The sequence below is a fragment of the Podarcis bocagei genome (genome assembly GCF_964188305.1).
Source record: "Podarcis bocagei genome assembly, chromosome: 8".
Classification (NCBI taxonomy): Eukaryota; Metazoa; Chordata; class Lepidosauria; order Squamata; family Lacertidae; genus Podarcis; species Podarcis bocagei.
Genome location: NC_138133.1, coordinates 14,627,207 through 14,644,313, shown reverse-complemented (window position 1 = coordinate 14,644,313; position 17,107 = coordinate 14,627,207). Strand labels below are relative to the sequence as shown.

Below are 17,107 nucleotides of genomic sequence, written 5' to 3'. Positions count from 1 at the left end.
GAAGTTTTTAATGTTTGATATTTGATTGTGTTTTTAATATTCTGTTGGGAGCTGCCCAGAGTGGTGGGGAATAAATAATGGGTGTGGTATGAATAATAAAATTATTATTATTACCATTATATTATTATTATTACATGGGGTTGCTAACATGGATCCTATAGCCACAAGGGCATTTTGGAGATCTCCTGATACCCACAAATCTTCTGCGATCACCCACCCAAACTCTCACTGCTGCCTTTGTCATGAGGTGCTGAGGGTGGTTACCTTTTAAAGCATGGGTAGGCAAACTAAGGCCCAGGGACCGGATCCGGCCCAGTTGCCTTCTAAATTCGGCCCATGGACGGTCCAGGAATAAGCGTGTTTCTACATGAGTAGAATGTGTGCTTTTATTTAAAATGCATCTCTGGGTTATTTGTGGAGCATAGGAATCCGTTCATTATTATTTTTTCCAAAATATAGTCTGGCCCTCCACGGGGTCTGAGGGACAGTGGACCGGCCCCTTGCTGAAACAGTTTGCTGACCCCTGTTTCAAAGGGAGAAGGTACATGGAGCTGAAGTAGAAAATTGGAAGAGTGACACAAATCAAATGTTCCGACCCTATTAGGTACATTGATTTCAAGTGGTCTGACAAACACACTGCAAATTTTTCTGCTCCAAAAGTGTGTTCTGTTAACGTTTCTTTCCTATTTGCTGTGTAGGGAAATTATTTCACAAATTAAGCATCATTTTTCCTATACAAAATGGCTCCCATCATTTCTTTTTTAAATTTGTAGTTATGCTGCTGCTGCTGTGCTTGGCATTGGAATGGGGTGATGGTGGGGTCTTTTCTCTTGGAATAAGTTTGTCATTCTTTCTTAGCTAGGGATCTTTCTGCATTTACAATAGTATAGTTCCTGTTTGATCTGACATTTTTAAGAAATAATTTGTAGCTGATGGTCTACACCTTTAGTCACTTGTTGCTTTTGTTAGAGAGAGTGGGGTTGTCCTTTTCACACTTTTGGAGAGCTGAGCCTGAGCTGAGAAAAGTTTTCTGACTGTAGTCACACCCCTTACATGTTTCTCCAGCCAGTAAATGCCTACATTATGAGCATGCACACAGAGATAGTTGTTTGTTTGTTTTCATTTATTTAATGCCCAGTATTCTAGAATTCTCATAGGAAATTAGAAGAGGAACTGCGTGTCTCCCTGAGATATAGTGAACTTTGTTATTGTGATCAAATGTTGTTTTCAGTTAATGAATGCTATCATGGGCAGTACTTTGACTCAGTGCCATCATCTCTCTGCCATATCTCTCCTCTGAACTGAGTTTCCAAACTGACAGCTTGCACCATTCAAACGGAAGTGATGTGAAACCACTTCCATCACCCACCCACCCCAAAATCGGGATGATGCTTATACACATGCCGCTTTCCAGAGATTTGATAAAAGTCAGGCTTTTTTGAGATACAATGAGCAGGTTTTTAGTAGCTTGTACTGGAATGGGGGGTGCGGGGGCACTGTGGTCTAAACCACTGAGCTCTTGAGTCCTTTACCTTTTTACCTTGGTGGGATGCTAGCTGAATAATGATAACACTGCGTGGCAGCATGCCCCCAAATCTGAAAAACCTGCTAGTATACCACTATAAGCGCAGAAATCCCTGAGGTTTTTTAGTGATCTTTCTCCCTAACAGACTATACTTCAGTGCTGTCATTGCAGATACCTAACCATGCACAGCATTCATTTATTGTTAAGATGGGGGTTTTGTTAAACCCTCCCCATGTGCTCTGTTTGGGATAAAAAGTACCTACCCACACTCTCACTTTATAGGCAAATGGATAAGAATGTGTTTAATAAGCACACAGGTCTGGTTCAATTTCTGGAACAAATTGATTGACAAATGTCAGACGTTATCTAGTTCTAGCTCTCATTTCCATCTGAATCAGGAAAGGTGTCTGAGGTGCTAGATGGGTATTTGGAGGCAGTGATGGGCTGGATGTGGGACAAAAAATTGAAGCAACATCCTTAAAGACAGAGGTGTTATGTGTTCCACGTTCTCAAGTCCAGGAGGTGGGAAGACAGTTTGTTCTGGACGGATTTGCACTCTCCTGGAAGTGTAAGCTAAGATACTCCTGGATCCAACTTTGTCCCTTGAGGCTCAGGTGGCCTCAATAGTTGGAGTTCCTATTTCCAGCTATGGCTGGTTTGCTAGCTGTGGCAGAGATGACTTAACTAACATACTCCATGCTCTGGTAACTTCCACATTGGATTATTGCAATGCACTCTACATGGGGCTGCCCTTGAAGATGACTTGGAAATTCCAACTGGCCCAAAATGCAGTGGCAAAATTACTGGCTGGAGTTGCCTTTAGAACACATATAGCCCCTGTTATAAAACCACTGCATTGACTACCAGTTTACCTCTGGGCCCAGTTCAGGGTGTTCCCCTTCAAATATGGAGTAAGTTGGTTCCTTGCTGCTTTCAATAACCCGGTATCTAGTTTATCTTTCTTTTGTCATTGCCTATTTACCAGTTAAATATTTCTCTTTCAGAGCCTTTATAAATCCACCTTCAATCTCCCTTCCAAGTGAACTATGTTTTTATGTTTTCTCTTGAGGAAGCTGCATGGATAGCTTTCTAGTATGTATTTGTACTCTCCACTTTTAGATAAAATGGAAAGGATTTGATTAATAGGTCCTTCTAGCAGAAACCCAAGCAAATAGCCTTCTCCTCCCCCCACATGCCTCCTCAAATTGGCTCTGGGGAGTAATGAAAACCCCCAAGAACAGCACACAGGGGAAGTAGAAAGGAGGTAGTTCCTTCAGCCAACCAACAGTGCTTGCCCTGATGAAGAGATCTCCTTAACACTAAGTTGAATTCCTCCCTGTATTTTTTTTTAATATGTAGCCAGTCTGATACAGTTGCAAAGGCAGATATGGAAGAGGGAAAGATTTGCTATTTAATTAGCTGAAGAAGTCTCCTTTCAAGGGATTGAAAAGGAGATGGTTGGTCCTGTGATGTTGGGGCCATCAGTTGACTTTAGTCATTGCTTTGAGGGAGGTATCTCTCAGGCTTTGGTTATTCAGAACATTTTTAATATACTTATTTTTTCATGAACTGTTTTGCAATCAGGGATTGTTTACCTGAGCTTCATTTCTACAAGAGTAGTAGGATCACCTTGCTGTATCCCTTCAAATCCCTCTTCAAAATGTAATGCTTCTACAAAGTCTGACTCAGCCTCCTAGTCCTCTCCTAATTGGATTGCAAGCCTTTTGGGATAGGGATGAGCTGCTTACTTTGCATATTGATGAACACATATTGATAAAGTGTTGTGCATAATGGTGGTGCAATCAATGGTGATAAGCTTTTAGAAATTTTGGTAGTTCTTTGCAGGGCTTTTTAAAACCCGGAGATCACAATCAGCTCTCAGGTGGGCACCATTGCCATTCTAAGAGAAGGAGGGAGAAGCTCATGGTGAGCTCGTTTTATAGAAAAATAGCACTGGTTCTTTGTGATAACAGATATTCATTAAGCTTTTTGGGGTTTAAAAAAAAAAAGAGGAGTCTCGTTCTGCTTTAATAGGTTGCTTTTCTATCTTTTTCATAAAGATGCTAGAAAAGCAACTGACAAATTCTAGAGTTATGTGTTTATGTCATCATATGTGTTATGTTATGTTAAAACCTCAGCGCCTAGGACTTGCCGATCGTCAGGTCGGCGGTTCGAATCCCCGCGGCGGGGTGCGCTCCCGTTGCTCGGTCCCAGCGCCTGCCAACCTAGCAGTTCAAAAGCACCCCCGGGTGCAAGTAGATAAATAGGGACCGCTTACTAGCGGGAAGGTAAACGGCCTTTCCGTGTGCTGCACTGGCTCGCCAGATGCAACAAAAAACAAGTCATGATCAAGAACAGCCTTTCCAATTTTAAAAGAAAAATTGTTAGCAAATAAAGCCTTTGGGAATAAAGGAGCAGAGTGAGGGTGGGGAATCAGTTTGTCACTGTACGGAACAGATCAAAATGAGAAGCTGAATTGGGTGGTGAATATTCATCTCTGTTTTCAAGCTATTAGAGGTGTTGGGAATACCGGAAGCTGTGTAATTGCTAGCATTTTGTTTGTGCTTTTATAATCCCTTATTTGCCACGTCATAGTTACTTCATCCTAACTGGGAGCAGAACTAGAGCATCCATGCAGACACTAACCAGCTCATGTGACTACAAAATTCCAGCACAGCTTTGGGTGGCGGCAGGGTGTGTGTGTGAGTGAGTTTAAATCGGTAATATGAGATGTTACTGACCTTTCTAAGAAAACCTCAGTGGTTTATTTTGCCTGGAGCAGATGTCTGGTTACAAACTGGCAGCATAAGACCATTAGTCATTTTCAGCGAACCTGATAGAACTGAATCTTCTGGCCCACGCTGGGAATGGACTGCAACACTTGTCACAACTGCTAGGTGACATCCTGAATGTGTGTCCCTCTGTGTTGAAGCAGCTTTCAGCAGAAGAAAGCCAAAACTTCAAGTCAAACATTCTTATTTCACTTCGCTTGCTAAATATTTCTGTCTGTATGGGCATGCATAGCCTCCTAAGCTGGGCAGGATTTATCCTGGGACAGGCAAGTAAGAATGTGATGGAAATTTACTAAAGGCCTCTTCACAAGAAGGGGAAAGTGGGCTCAGGCAGCATGCTGTGAGGCAGCAGGAGGAGGTCTAATAATAATAATAATAATAATAATAATAATAATAATAATAATAAAATTTATTATTTATACCCTGCCTATCTGGCTGGGTTTCCCCAGCCAGTCTGGGCAGCTCCCAGCAGAATATTAAAAACATGATGAAACATCAAACATTAAAAATTTCCCTAAACAGGGCTGTCTTCAGATGTCTTCTAAAAGTCAGATCGTTGTTTATTTCCTTGACATCTGATTGGAGGGCATTACACAGGGCAGGTGCCACTACCGAGAAGGCCCTCTGCCTCGTTCCCTATAACCTCACTTCTCACGGTGAGCGAACTGCCAGAAGGCCCTCGCAGCTGGACCTCAGTATCTGGGCTGAATGATGGAGGTGGAGATGCTCCTGGGACAAGGCCATTTAGGGCTTTAAAAGTCCACAGTATGTACTGAGGCCTTCCTGGGATCCTGTTCCCACCTCACCCCATGTACCCTACAAAAAGCTGTTCCTGAAGGTTGCAGGGACCCTATGAAGAGTCATTTGCAGATGGAAGGAGAATTCAGCACCTATTTATGAGATTCAAGTGCCTGTTTAAGAAAAAAGAAACTTTTAGGTAAGGTCAGATCAGATCAGAAGAATCTTTATTTGCATCAGCCGCTAGCCACAGTAATAAAATAAAATAAAATTATTATTATTATTATTATTATTATTATTATTATTATTATTATTATTATTATATTTATATCCCGCCCTCCCCAGCCGAAGCCGGGCTCAGAGCAGCTAACAACAGTAAAATAATACAATATTCTAAAATCATTTCATTATATGTACTGAAGAAAAAGGTAAAAACTTAGCTATGCAAAATACATTTTAGAGGTTTACATCAATAATCAAACAGATCTTATCCTAATTGCCCCTGCTAAAAAAAATGCAGTTTTTGCTGTCGCCTGATTAAAATTTTTGTGTCCTGTCCTGACTTCAGTTTTCAGTACATGCAAGCCTGGTAACAGAGTCTTTGCTTCTCCAATTTTGAGGGATACAGCTAATGCTCTAGGAGGCTTAACATGCATAGGCACCAATTATGTGGCACAAATACCAGGTAGGCCCAGGGGTGGGGACAGGTTGGACAGGTGCGGCTCTACTGCCCAGATATGCATGCACTACTCAGCATCTGAATAAGCTTTAAATAACAAAATGTTGCACACAGTTTGTTTGTTTGTTTGTTTGTTTGTTTGCTTGCTTGCTTGCTTGCTTGCTGCAACAGCAGGAGGAGAAAGAGATCAGCTTAACAATATTTCATTTTAAAGTGGGTGATAATCCTTACCTATGTATCTCAAGGTCTGCAGGTGAGGCAAGAGAGGGGCACAGGGATTTGGTTTTCTTAGGGCTTTGATTTTTGATCTGGTGATAAACCAATTATTTTATACTAAAACCATTTCCAAACCACACTCGTTATTTTATAATTCCAAATTTTATACATCCAGTCAAATACATTTGATTGTTGTAAGCCACTTTCAAATTTTTTTAAAAAATAAAAGCAACATAGAAATCACTTTACCCCCCCCCCCAAAAAAAACAGTGAATAATCAAAGCAAAAAAAAACCAAGTAGATGTTTTATCATTTTGTCATATCAAGGAATAAAACATTCCTAATGCCATCAGTGCACTACCAGAATCGTTAAAAATTGGCATCAACCGGCAGGGAAACAGCTGAGCAAAGACGTATGTTTTAACAAGAGACAGACGCACCTCACTGTTAGTTGCAGATATCATGGAAACAGGCGAGAAAGTGTGTGGGTATTTCCAAATGCCTTGTGCCTTCACAAGGCAGTTTTCTACTGGATTGTGTTGGACAGGTTAGACTGCTTTTGCAATAAGGAATACTATTATTTGTTTAAAAAGAAAATAGGCAGGAAGAGATGCTTTGATACCTTGATATACCCAGTTGCAATTAAAGAGCTCAGTACCGTCCACACAGTTTTGGCCATATATTTTGTTCACCTGTTGCCTCTTGTTGCCACTGAGCTTTCAGGCCTTTCTGCAACATATATAAGAATAGAAGCTGTAAATCTGAGTGGCAAAGTTCTTGTCCTGCCCAGCGTTGACAGAAGTGGTTGAGGGATTAAAAAAAACAACCTTTGAGAGCAGGAAAAGCTCTTGTGCAGAAATGTCAAGTACAATTTAAGATGTGGCAGTTGCATTCGCTGTCTTTAAACAAGGCTGGTGTTTGAGTGCCACTTTACAAGCTAGGGGGTGGCAAATGTGTATTTGTTGCTGTCTGTATGTATATCAGGGAGCTGATTCCATTTCCTGGCATGCAGATGGAAACATGCATTTCTTCTGTATATATGCTACATTTTTGTGCACAAATGTGTAGTTGCAGGTGGACCTATGAGAGTAGTCGGACCCAGCACTCGGGGCAGCAAGTTGATCTCCAGGAGGGGCCTAACCATCATATTATGGCTATAACTGAGGATTAGTTTTGCTGAGTAACAAAAAGGTGAAATTATTTGAGCGCAAAGTCCCTGTTTGTTTTATTTGTTGGTGAGTTTTTAATGTTTGTTTTAATTTTTCAGCTGGGAAGTCATTGATTCCAAGTCTGAATACAGGATCAGGCTGAACCAGTGCATGGAAGAAGCAATGATGAGTTTCTTTGTCTTTCTCCAAGAAATGTCTCACTTCAAAGAACAGAACCCAGGCAAGGTAAAATGAGGCTTGCAATTTATCTTGTTCCAATGAATAAACTTCCTGGTACTTTGTGTCAATAATCAATGTATAAACAAGGATGTTAACAGCAGAACCATATATATGTGTACTTAGTGGTCCAATTGATCTTGAGGGAAGGCAATGCTAACATACTCAACAGCATAAAGCATAAAGCATAAAGCTATGTTTATGGGTGCCTATTGTGATGACGCACTATTTAGCCCAAGAAAAAAGTTCCAGGATCCCTTTAGATAGTGGAAAAGATGCTGTAGTATAACTTTGGATTGTAGTCAACAGCACACTGTCTCACTGTTCTGTCCAGCATCCTTTTCCAACATTGCAAGTGCTTTTCCTGGTGTTGCACCGCTTGAATTATGCAAGACAACCACTTAAGATCGCAAAATATGTTGGACCAGGTCTCATTATGAGCTGCCAATCAGTTTTGGGATTAATGAAATCTTACAGGTATTAATGTGTACAATAAATTGAATTACTCTCCCCACTCCTCTTTTAGCCATTGTTGTGGATGCCAGCAGTAGTGAGCTGACTTCTGCACGATGACTAGGAGAATATCCGTTAGTAAAAAGGGATGCCTGTATGCGGAAACACCTCTTGCTTAAATTACCAGCTTTGGAATAAATTGGGCTAAAACTAGCAGCAGGTTAAAACAGCTCCTCACTTCCCAGAAAGCACACACACACTCCAGTTGTGTGTTGTGCATGTGCACATCTCTCCCACCACCATGGGATATCTGAAGAAGCTGAGGGCAGTGTTCAGACTGGCCACCCAAAGTCGTATTACTTCCTGTCCCCCCCCAACTATGTATTTCCTTTGGAGTTGAAGTGGGGGCTCAGCCACCAGAATGATTGGGTGGGGATGCAACTGAGCTGCAGAAGAAGCTTTTCTCTGAGCTCCTCACTCACACAATGTATCTGTTGTGGTGTAAAAGAAAGTGAGTGACAAAGACACAAAAGATAATCCCCTATGGCTAACAAGCATTTTCATAATAAAAAAATTCCTTCCAGTAGCACCTTAAAGACCAACTAAGTTAGTTCTTGGTATGAGCTTTCGTGTGCATGCACACTTCTTCAGATACACTGAAACAGAAGTTGCCAGATCCTTCTATATAGTGAGAAGGTGGGGAGGGGTATTACTCAGAAGGGTGGTGGGAATGGGAGATTGGCAGATAGCTGAGATGAGCCTGTTGACGACTCTTAACGACTGCAATAGGTCTTACAGGAAAAGGCAAGGGGTGAGAAGGTGAAAAATGGCTTAGTCATGTATAATGAGATTCTGGCAACTTCTGTTTCAGTGTATCTGAAGTGTGCATGCACACGAAAGCTCATACCAAGAACTAACTTAGTTGGTCTTTAAGGTGCTACTGGAAGGAGTTTTTTTATTTTGACTATGGCAGACCAACACGGCCACCTATCTGTAACTGGAAGCATTTTCATCACTCTTCTGATTTGTTTACTAAAATGATGGTGATGGAAGGTAGCTCTACACTTTTTGCAGTTGGTAAGAACATGTTAAAAGCCATGTTTTAGTTTAGATACTGAATGTGGCAGTGATATCTCTAATCATTACTTGATGCTTTCTCTTAAACAGTTTTGCCTCCTGGTCTGCAGTGTGTGCACATTCTTCACAATCTTAGGAAGTTACATTCCTGGAGTTGTACTCTCTTACCTTCTATGTAAGTTTCTTCCAATTCTTAAGGGATGCAATAGTTACTTTACTTTCTCGGGGGGGGGGGTGATTCCCATAGCAACAGGCAAACCACATTCTGCACAGAATTCACCATTGCAATTAAGATTCTTGAAAAGAAGACGAAATTGCATTTTTCCTGGCAGCAAAATAATTGTGGCTTAAATGTTAGGAAAATGTGATATTGACAAAGATGAAGTTCTTAAGGGCAAAAATCTGGATTCCCTGAATAAATGAAGCAGTAAATCAATATTTATTTCCTTAAAGAGATCATGCTGCAGTCTCATAAACTTTTACATTAGGTGTAAGTTCCATTGAACTAATTGAGACTTTGACACTATGCTACACTAACTCCCCACACAATATATTCTTAGACGCTGTGGATCCCACTAAAGACACACAGAGTGCTTTATTTAGCAATAGATATTTCTAACTTGCATGTTCCTTGGAAACAGACCATTTTATATGCTTCAAGAAGGATTTGTAAAGAGTATTCAAAAAATGGCATAGCTCAAAAAATTTCTTTTCTGCAAACTTGTAAAAAATGGTAGAACTTACTTATTTATATTTCCTACTTCTGTTGCAGTACTATGTGCCTTCTTGTGCCCACTCTTCAAATGCAATGAATTTGGGCAGAAAGTATATAGCAACATTAAGCCACTTCTGCTGAAACTGGACTTTGGCGTTTGGGACTATATCAACCAAAAATTGAGAGAGAGAGCTGGTAAGCAGGCAGCTTTGAATAGATTTTTCTCCCTGTGTAATGTCAGCTTTCTTGAGGAAAGAAGAAGGGATGTGTTATTTTTGTGGTTGCCAGTTTATCCACAAATACAAACAAGTACCAAAAAAACTTAGGCTTCCCATGAGTGATAAGAGTAAAGTTTCAAAACCAAACAATGTTGTGTATCTTGGGAAAGTGAATATTTTTACTACGAATGCATTGTAAAGCAGTGTGCATGTAAAACTTTGTGTAGAAATATATAATAAATAAATGCTATATAAATAAATTTTACACATGTAGAATTTATGCACATAAATCTCTTGATTTCTTTGTTAGCTACAACAACAAAACCTAGGAATGTTTGACAAACAAAGTAGGTAACGGAAAGCTAATTGGTTTGTAATCTTTTCCAGAAATTATAAGAACAAAGTTGGCAGATGACAACAGTGAACTAGATGTATCAGCCTTGTGTCCTAAGGTAGGTTGGTTCTATATTGAGTTTTCTAGACTACAAATAAGCATATTGACTGTTGTGCTTTCGTTGTCCGGAAAGAGAAACATTTCTCAAGCGTTGTCCACTCCTTTCTACTTGTTTGCTGCAAATTCCAGGTGTGCTGGAATTTTAAGAAGTTTCTACAGCCTGATCCTGTTTATTCAGAGGCATGTCAGACTCTGATCAGTAGAACCTACTCAGGAGTGAGGGCTCACAGGGCTGCAGCCTAGAGTAATGTAGGAGGCATTCTTTCTCTGAACCTGCTTTTTGGCATGAGAGGTTTGTCTTGTGAACGCAACAGGTACCACCACAATCAATTTCAGTCCGTGGAAATGAAAGTCACAACTCATCAAGCAATTAGAAACAGGGCTCTGATTTGTACAGCTGCCTTTGTATTATGGACCCTTTGCAACACAAAAAGATTTCATCACAATGCAAACTTCACATGTCTACTTCTTCAGCACCTGGAGGATGCAGATATTGGCATTAACAGTCCTGTGCCGACATTCAAAGTGTATATGTGATGGGGAATCAGGATCCCACAAGCCCATTCCACCTCTCCCTACAGCACACAGCCCCCACTTGTTTATGCATTCCATCTAATGTGTATATATAAAGATAGGGGAGGAAAGTTTTCCGCAGTGTGCATTACTTTACTCTTGCATTGAACAGTATTGCCATTTCAATCACGATGGAGACAGCCTTCTGGAGCATCTCACAATCCCTTGTATTGTGCATTTAACAATGTATTGTTAAAATACATTACTATACAATGCAGCAACAATAAAATATTGTTGCTGCATAATTGCAGTTTTTTTCCTCCTTGTATCTTGTAGTTAGAACTTTACATTCCACAAGTATATAAAGCAAGAATTTCTCGAGATGCTATCTTAAGTTATACCTAGACTCATAGAAATCAGTGGACATAACTTGAATCCAACTATTTCAATTAAATCAGTGGATTCAAGTGAGTTAACTTGATTGAATTCACATGGTGTAAGTTTTAAATGTATAGGTATTCAGTTTAGCCTAGAATTTAAGAGTGCCATGCTTGACAGGTTTTTTTTCCTTTCAAAATACAGGTTAGCCCTACAGTTGTGGCCAGAGAGATGTCTGTATCAGATACTGATATATCAGAAGTATCTTGGACTGACAATGGGACTTTCAATCTTTCTGAGGGCAACACTCCACAAACAGACACATCTGATGGTACGTGCATCTTGCTTCCAAATTTGTAGGGTTTTTTTTGCATATGAAAGCACTTTTATTTAATTCTGTCCCTCTCAAGTCTATTTTTAGTTCACCTTGTAAGCTACATTTAATGATTTATGCACAAAAAGGTACCTTAAGTAGACACCTTTGTGTTAAAACTATAGTGGTAGAAGACTAGACACCACCACCCTCAATTCACAGATGATATTTTCCTATTCTAACTAAAATATTTGTTCGCTAACATTTGCTTTGCAAATGTTGGTAACTGTATCATCAGTGATCACTTCTCAGTGTGTTGTATGAATGAATAAGGCAGGCACATGAATGTAAATGGTCTGAGGGTATCAGATGATGTGAGTCACTGAAGACGCTAAGTAAGGGCAGACCTTGTTAGTAACCTAGATGGCGCAAACCAATCAGATAGGTAGGGTATAAATAAAAAAATTATTATGATTATGATAAAAAGAAACTGAATGCAATTGAATGAACTTATAACAGATCAGCTGCATGCTATATTAAACTAGTAGCCTTCAGCCTTTCCAAATCTTGGGTAACATTCAACAAATTTTACTCAGAGTAGACCTAGTGGCCCTAACTTAGTCCTGTTCATTGAATACGTTTGCTCTGAGTAAAATTTAGTTGATTACCATTCTTAAAATTTACCCTTTATAACTTTAATATTTACCTCTCTATATTTGTTCTCTTGGTCTTTTTTCTTCCCTTTTCTTTTTGTCTGTTTTGGGGATGAACTGTTGATGTACCCAGTAGGCATCATGTCTTATACCTTTAATCATTTTGGCCTTTTATGGAGTCCTTCCAAGTTGATTTACATGCCGACGTTTGTTTTTGAGTATTGCTGGAAGTGGGCATGACATTTATTTATTCAATAGAAATTTGTGTTGTATCATATCACAGAAACAAGCTGTTGATAATGGCTTCTCCTGTCGGTTGTTCAATAGATTTTGATCACCACGAGGAAGCTTTCGCAAAAGATCTCGCAGAATTTCCATCTGTGGAAAACGGTGCTGGAACAAATGATGACGACGATTCAAGCATTGGCATCCCTGTCCGTCAAGAGAGAAAAAAGGACCATCTCTCTACCACATCAGATTGCCGTACCAGGCAGGATAAGGAGGGGCACTCTGCAGCAGGCCTTTCCTTGCCATTGATCAGCGACCCGGCTTTCAGCTTAGTAAGAGCAGTTGCCGGAGATGTTGTTACGTCGGTGATGTCCGCAGCTGTCAGAGACCAGTTGCAGTCTGTGCAAGGCGACCCAAACTTTAGCGAAGAGACAGACACAGAGGAAGGCGATGATTTTGAACTGCTTGACCAGTCAGAGCTTGAGCAGATAGAAAGCGAACTGGGGCTTACCAAAGGCCAAGAGGCAGAACCACAAGAAAAGAAGTCTTTAGGCTTCCTCTCAAACCTGCTTGGGGGCCATTAACTGGAGCTGCTTAATAGTATAGAGAAAATAAAATATAGACCATGTGAAATGCAAAAGAGAAAAAAAAGGAAAATGATGAGCTGTAAGCTTTATCTATTATTTTAGATGTGCTGTTATGTCCTCCATGCAAAGTGTACTAACTTGTTGCAGATCAGTTGATGCTGGTAGTTTTGTTTCTGATAGTGATCCCATAGAAATGAAAAATGTATCTCATTATTTTGTATCAAATGAATTTAAGAGGCAAGGTTTTAAAGATATATAGATATAAATTGCCAAATGTAGCTCCCTCGTGGCTGTAACCAAATCCTTTTCACCTCCAGCCTGTTTACTCTTACTTTTCAAGCGTTTAGGAGCAATGCTTCAGGGAGAGAAGATATCAACAGGAATCAAGAAGCCATCATGTCCTAGTTACCTCCTATGTAGCAGAATATCTAAACCTCCAAGAGTAAACAAATGTCTGATAGGCTCAGAGACTCTGAACCCTTTTGCAAATATCTCTGATTTATGACTCCAGACATCATCATTGTAACTGATTGCCATCATTTGTGTTACCTATATGAATTCCTGGAGATTTTTTTCACACAGGACAGTGTGATGCATTTAAAATTTACTTCCATTCTTGTAGGCCATTAGCCTAACAGAATGGCATAATTTCATGCTTCGTGTACTCTTTTTACTAGCTTCATAGCAAAAGGAAAGAACAATACATTTGAGGCAGTATATAAGCCATCTACGTGTAGTATATGTATATGCAGTGTGGGGTTGAATTTGGGTTTGGGGCAAGGAAACCAGGGAGATATTCAAAAACTGAATAGACAGTCTCCAGTTCATCAATTCTATGCTCTTAGGACCTAAGTATTACATTGCATCTAAAATGAAAGAATTGACTGCTATATTCAGTTCCTCAAGAACTGCTTGCAAAAGAAATGTAGACTATTCTATTCCTAGCATATAAGTAGAGGCTGTTGCCATGAAACACTCCTAATTTTAACAACTTGCATATTGTGTGGCTGACTCTGGATCATCTTAAAATGTAACTTGTCTTCTCAGCTTTGTGGTTTACCTTTAAAGTTGACAGTAGCAGGCAGTGCCTTATCAAGGTAAACCAAAGTTTTAAAAAAAGAAATACTGCTAGTTCTAATAGTATGTTATAAAAAGCCAGCAGATTGAGGGACCATATCGGGTGTTTTGCTTAATCTCAAACTGTTACAGATTTTTACTGGCATTCTAACAGACAGACATGGTTATGTTGTGAGCCTCTAAAAAGTGCAGCCCCAGTTTATAGGGTGGTGCTCTTTTCCCACCATAGCTTCCATTTTCAATAGGCAATGTGCGTAGTATCACTGCCCAAAATGTTAACTTGGGAAGGATATGTTAGGAGCTCAGTTTCCTTCTCTTCCCTCCTGCCCTACGCAAGGTGTTTAAGGAGACCCCAGACAGACAAGACCAAACTACCCTAATGTCAGCTCTCATTCCAAAGCAGCTTGGTCAACTATCTCCATACCTGACTTGATAATGATTTCACCTCCTATCAGATGGGGGCATGGTGAAATGGTTATGCAAAATGCAGGGATTTGGAAGGTACTACAGACTCAAATGGATACTTGCTTAGTATTGATTCTGCTAATGCCTGTGGTTTTATATATCACAGACACAAGCAGAATCGTGTGTGCGTGTCTGCCAAGTTTTCTGTTGGTTAAGTGGGTGCCTTCATTCTTCAGCCTAGAGTCACGTGGATGAAAGTGGATTTAGGCCATGCAAAAGATGGAAGACATAAACATTAATAATATTTACTCCCAAGTCCCATTGACTTTCAAGCAGGTTTGCTCCTTAGTGGGTTTAGGATTGCAATTGCCTAATGCAAGATTCTGACAGTTGTTTCCGATCAAAGATGCCCCACAAATAGTGTACTCACTATCTCAGGTTTTTATGTAGCTCTGGCTTTGATACCATTGGGCAGTGCTCTTATTTTATTTTATTTTATTTTATTAAGAAGTTGTCTATGAACAAATAAAGGAATAGAGGAAAGCACTTCCACCCAAGAGATTGCTGCACCCATAAATAGAGATATGCTCAGCAGAAGCTCACAGTGACCTCTTCCCCTTGTTAAACATGGGGTTCCTTTTTCATGGTGGAAGTGCAGTTAATCAAACTTTATCCATTCTATAGATACGTCCCTTCAATCCTAAACACATTTACTTAGGAATAAGCCCTACTGAATTCAGTGAGATTTACTTCTGAGTAAGCATGCACCAGATTGCGCAGTTAAATAGTTGAGGCTGCTTAGGGAGAGAGCAGGGAGGGGTTTGAAGAAGACTTGTAAGAAGACTGGCAGAGCATCTTCCTGGCTCATACCAGCTGTGTTGTAAAATGTAACTGTGTGCACTTTATTGTTGTTTTTAGAAGAAATGTTTCAGGGATTTCCAAATATCCAATACTGCGGTGGTACTCTTAAAAGGACTGAAGTTCCAACGTTCATCATTAAAAGCAGCTGGTGGACCTGCTTGAGACTTCCTGTAAACCAGTTTTTCTGGTATCGAGACAAAAAAGTACGATCGTAATATTATAAAATAAAGCCCCAGTCCTGAAAACATTTGTTTGTGTAGCTGCACTGATTTCTCACTTCTTCCACCTTCAGCATCTTACGCAGAAAAGAGATGTTGTGATTAACTACCTAGGGGTCTTTGCATTCTCTTTTGAAAATTCTGGACAGAGGCTGGAAGATCCATTTATGGTAAACCAAAGGACTTTGAGTGGGTATGGCCAATAGGATTTGTTCTCCCCTGCTGCCTTTGAACTGCAGACTCTTGCTTAACAAAGCCCAAACTACATTACAAACTCACATTTCAAAAACAAGTTTACAATGTGGCAAAAGCTGCAGTTTGAGGAATGAGTCTAATGCCCCCTGCAGCATGGAAAATGACTTGTACACTGCTCCTTGGATTTTGGCTGCCTTTGTTGACGTAGGAATTGATTCCCACTTAGTAATGTAATAGCTTCTCTAAGCTCATCCTTGATGGTGAGAAAAAATATTTCAAATTCTTAGGAGCCAGCACCCAACTTTTAAGTATCAGTTCATCAAAGGCCTGAGTAAACATTTGATTTCTAGAGGTCTATCATGGATATGGGCTAACATAGATTTCCAATCCTGCTAGTGTAGTTCCTCATATTAGCTTTCTGTATTCCAAAACAATACAAATGGTATCAGAAGAAACCTTATGTTTCCTTAAATGTGCTCCAGGACATTCTAAGTAAAAACCATCACTATGCTTTACAAATTGCAGAATGATCCATAAAGCACTGATGGGATCCCTAACCCATGGGGTCACAATTTCACGAAAAATCTGACGTTATCCAATTCATTCAAAAATGGTGCCAAACTCTAGCAAATTCTCCCTTGCAAGGCTCGGCGGTGCAAACAGAATATTTTACCATGTACCCAAAAAATCAGCCCTCAGTGACTTAAAATGCGAAAAAATATTTTTTCAAAAAAATCCCAAACCCGTTGAGGTCACAATTTAACCAAAAATCTTATGTTGTCCAATTCATTAAAAAATTGTGCCAAACTGTAGCAAATTCTCCCCTGCAAGGTTTGGCAGGACAAACAGAATATTTTATCATAGACAAAAAAAATCATCCCTCAGTTTCTTAACCCTCATTTTTTGCAAGAAAATCCCTAACCCACAAGGTCAGAATTTCACTAAAAATCTGATGTTATCCAATTCACTAAAAAATGGTTATAAACGGTTGCAAATTCTCCCCTGAAAGGTTTGGCAGTGGAAACAGAAGAGCTTTTATCATAGGCCAAGAAGTCAGCCCTCAACTACTTAACCTGCGGAAAACATTTTTCTGAAAAAATCCCTAACTGTGCAGGGTCAGAATTTCAGCAAAAATCTGACGTTACAGAAGAGTTTTTATCATAGGCCAAGAAATCAGCCCTCGACTACTTAACCAGAGGAAAAACATTTTTCTGAAAAAATCCCTAATTTCAGCAAAAATCTGACGTCATCCAATTCACTCAAAAATGGTGCCTAACTGTTGCAAATTCCCCCCTGAAAGGTTTGGCAGTGGAAACAGAATACTTTTTATCATAGGCCAAGAAATCAGCCCTCGACTACTTAACCTGCGGAAAAACATTTTTTAAAAAATCTGACGTGTTCCACAAACATCAGACACAACTGTATTA

The 17,107-nt window shown here is 39.8% G+C and overlaps 1 protein-coding gene across 2 annotated transcripts in view; it reads left to right on the top strand.

The window, feature by feature from the left end:
- The window catches only part of RETREG1 (reticulophagy regulator 1), a 46,811-nt gene extending 31,297 nt beyond the window's left edge, over positions 1 to 15,514 (top strand). For both annotated transcript variants that reach the window (XM_081206497.1, XM_081206496.1), the window contains exons 4-9: positions 7,218 to 7,344; positions 8,956 to 9,040; positions 9,638 to 9,775; positions 10,186 to 10,250; positions 11,348 to 11,474; positions 12,437 to 15,514. In XM_081206497.1, the coding sequence (XP_081062623.1) occupies positions 7,218 to 7,344; positions 8,956 to 9,040; positions 9,638 to 9,775; positions 10,186 to 10,250; positions 11,348 to 11,474; positions 12,437 to 12,921 (1,027 nt within the window). In that variant the 3' untranslated portion in view covers positions 12,922 to 15,514. The remainder of the gene's footprint in view (positions 1 to 7,217; positions 7,345 to 8,955; positions 9,041 to 9,637; positions 9,776 to 10,185; positions 10,251 to 11,347; positions 11,475 to 12,436) is intronic.
- Positions 15,515 to 17,107: the final 1,593 nt, after the last annotated feature.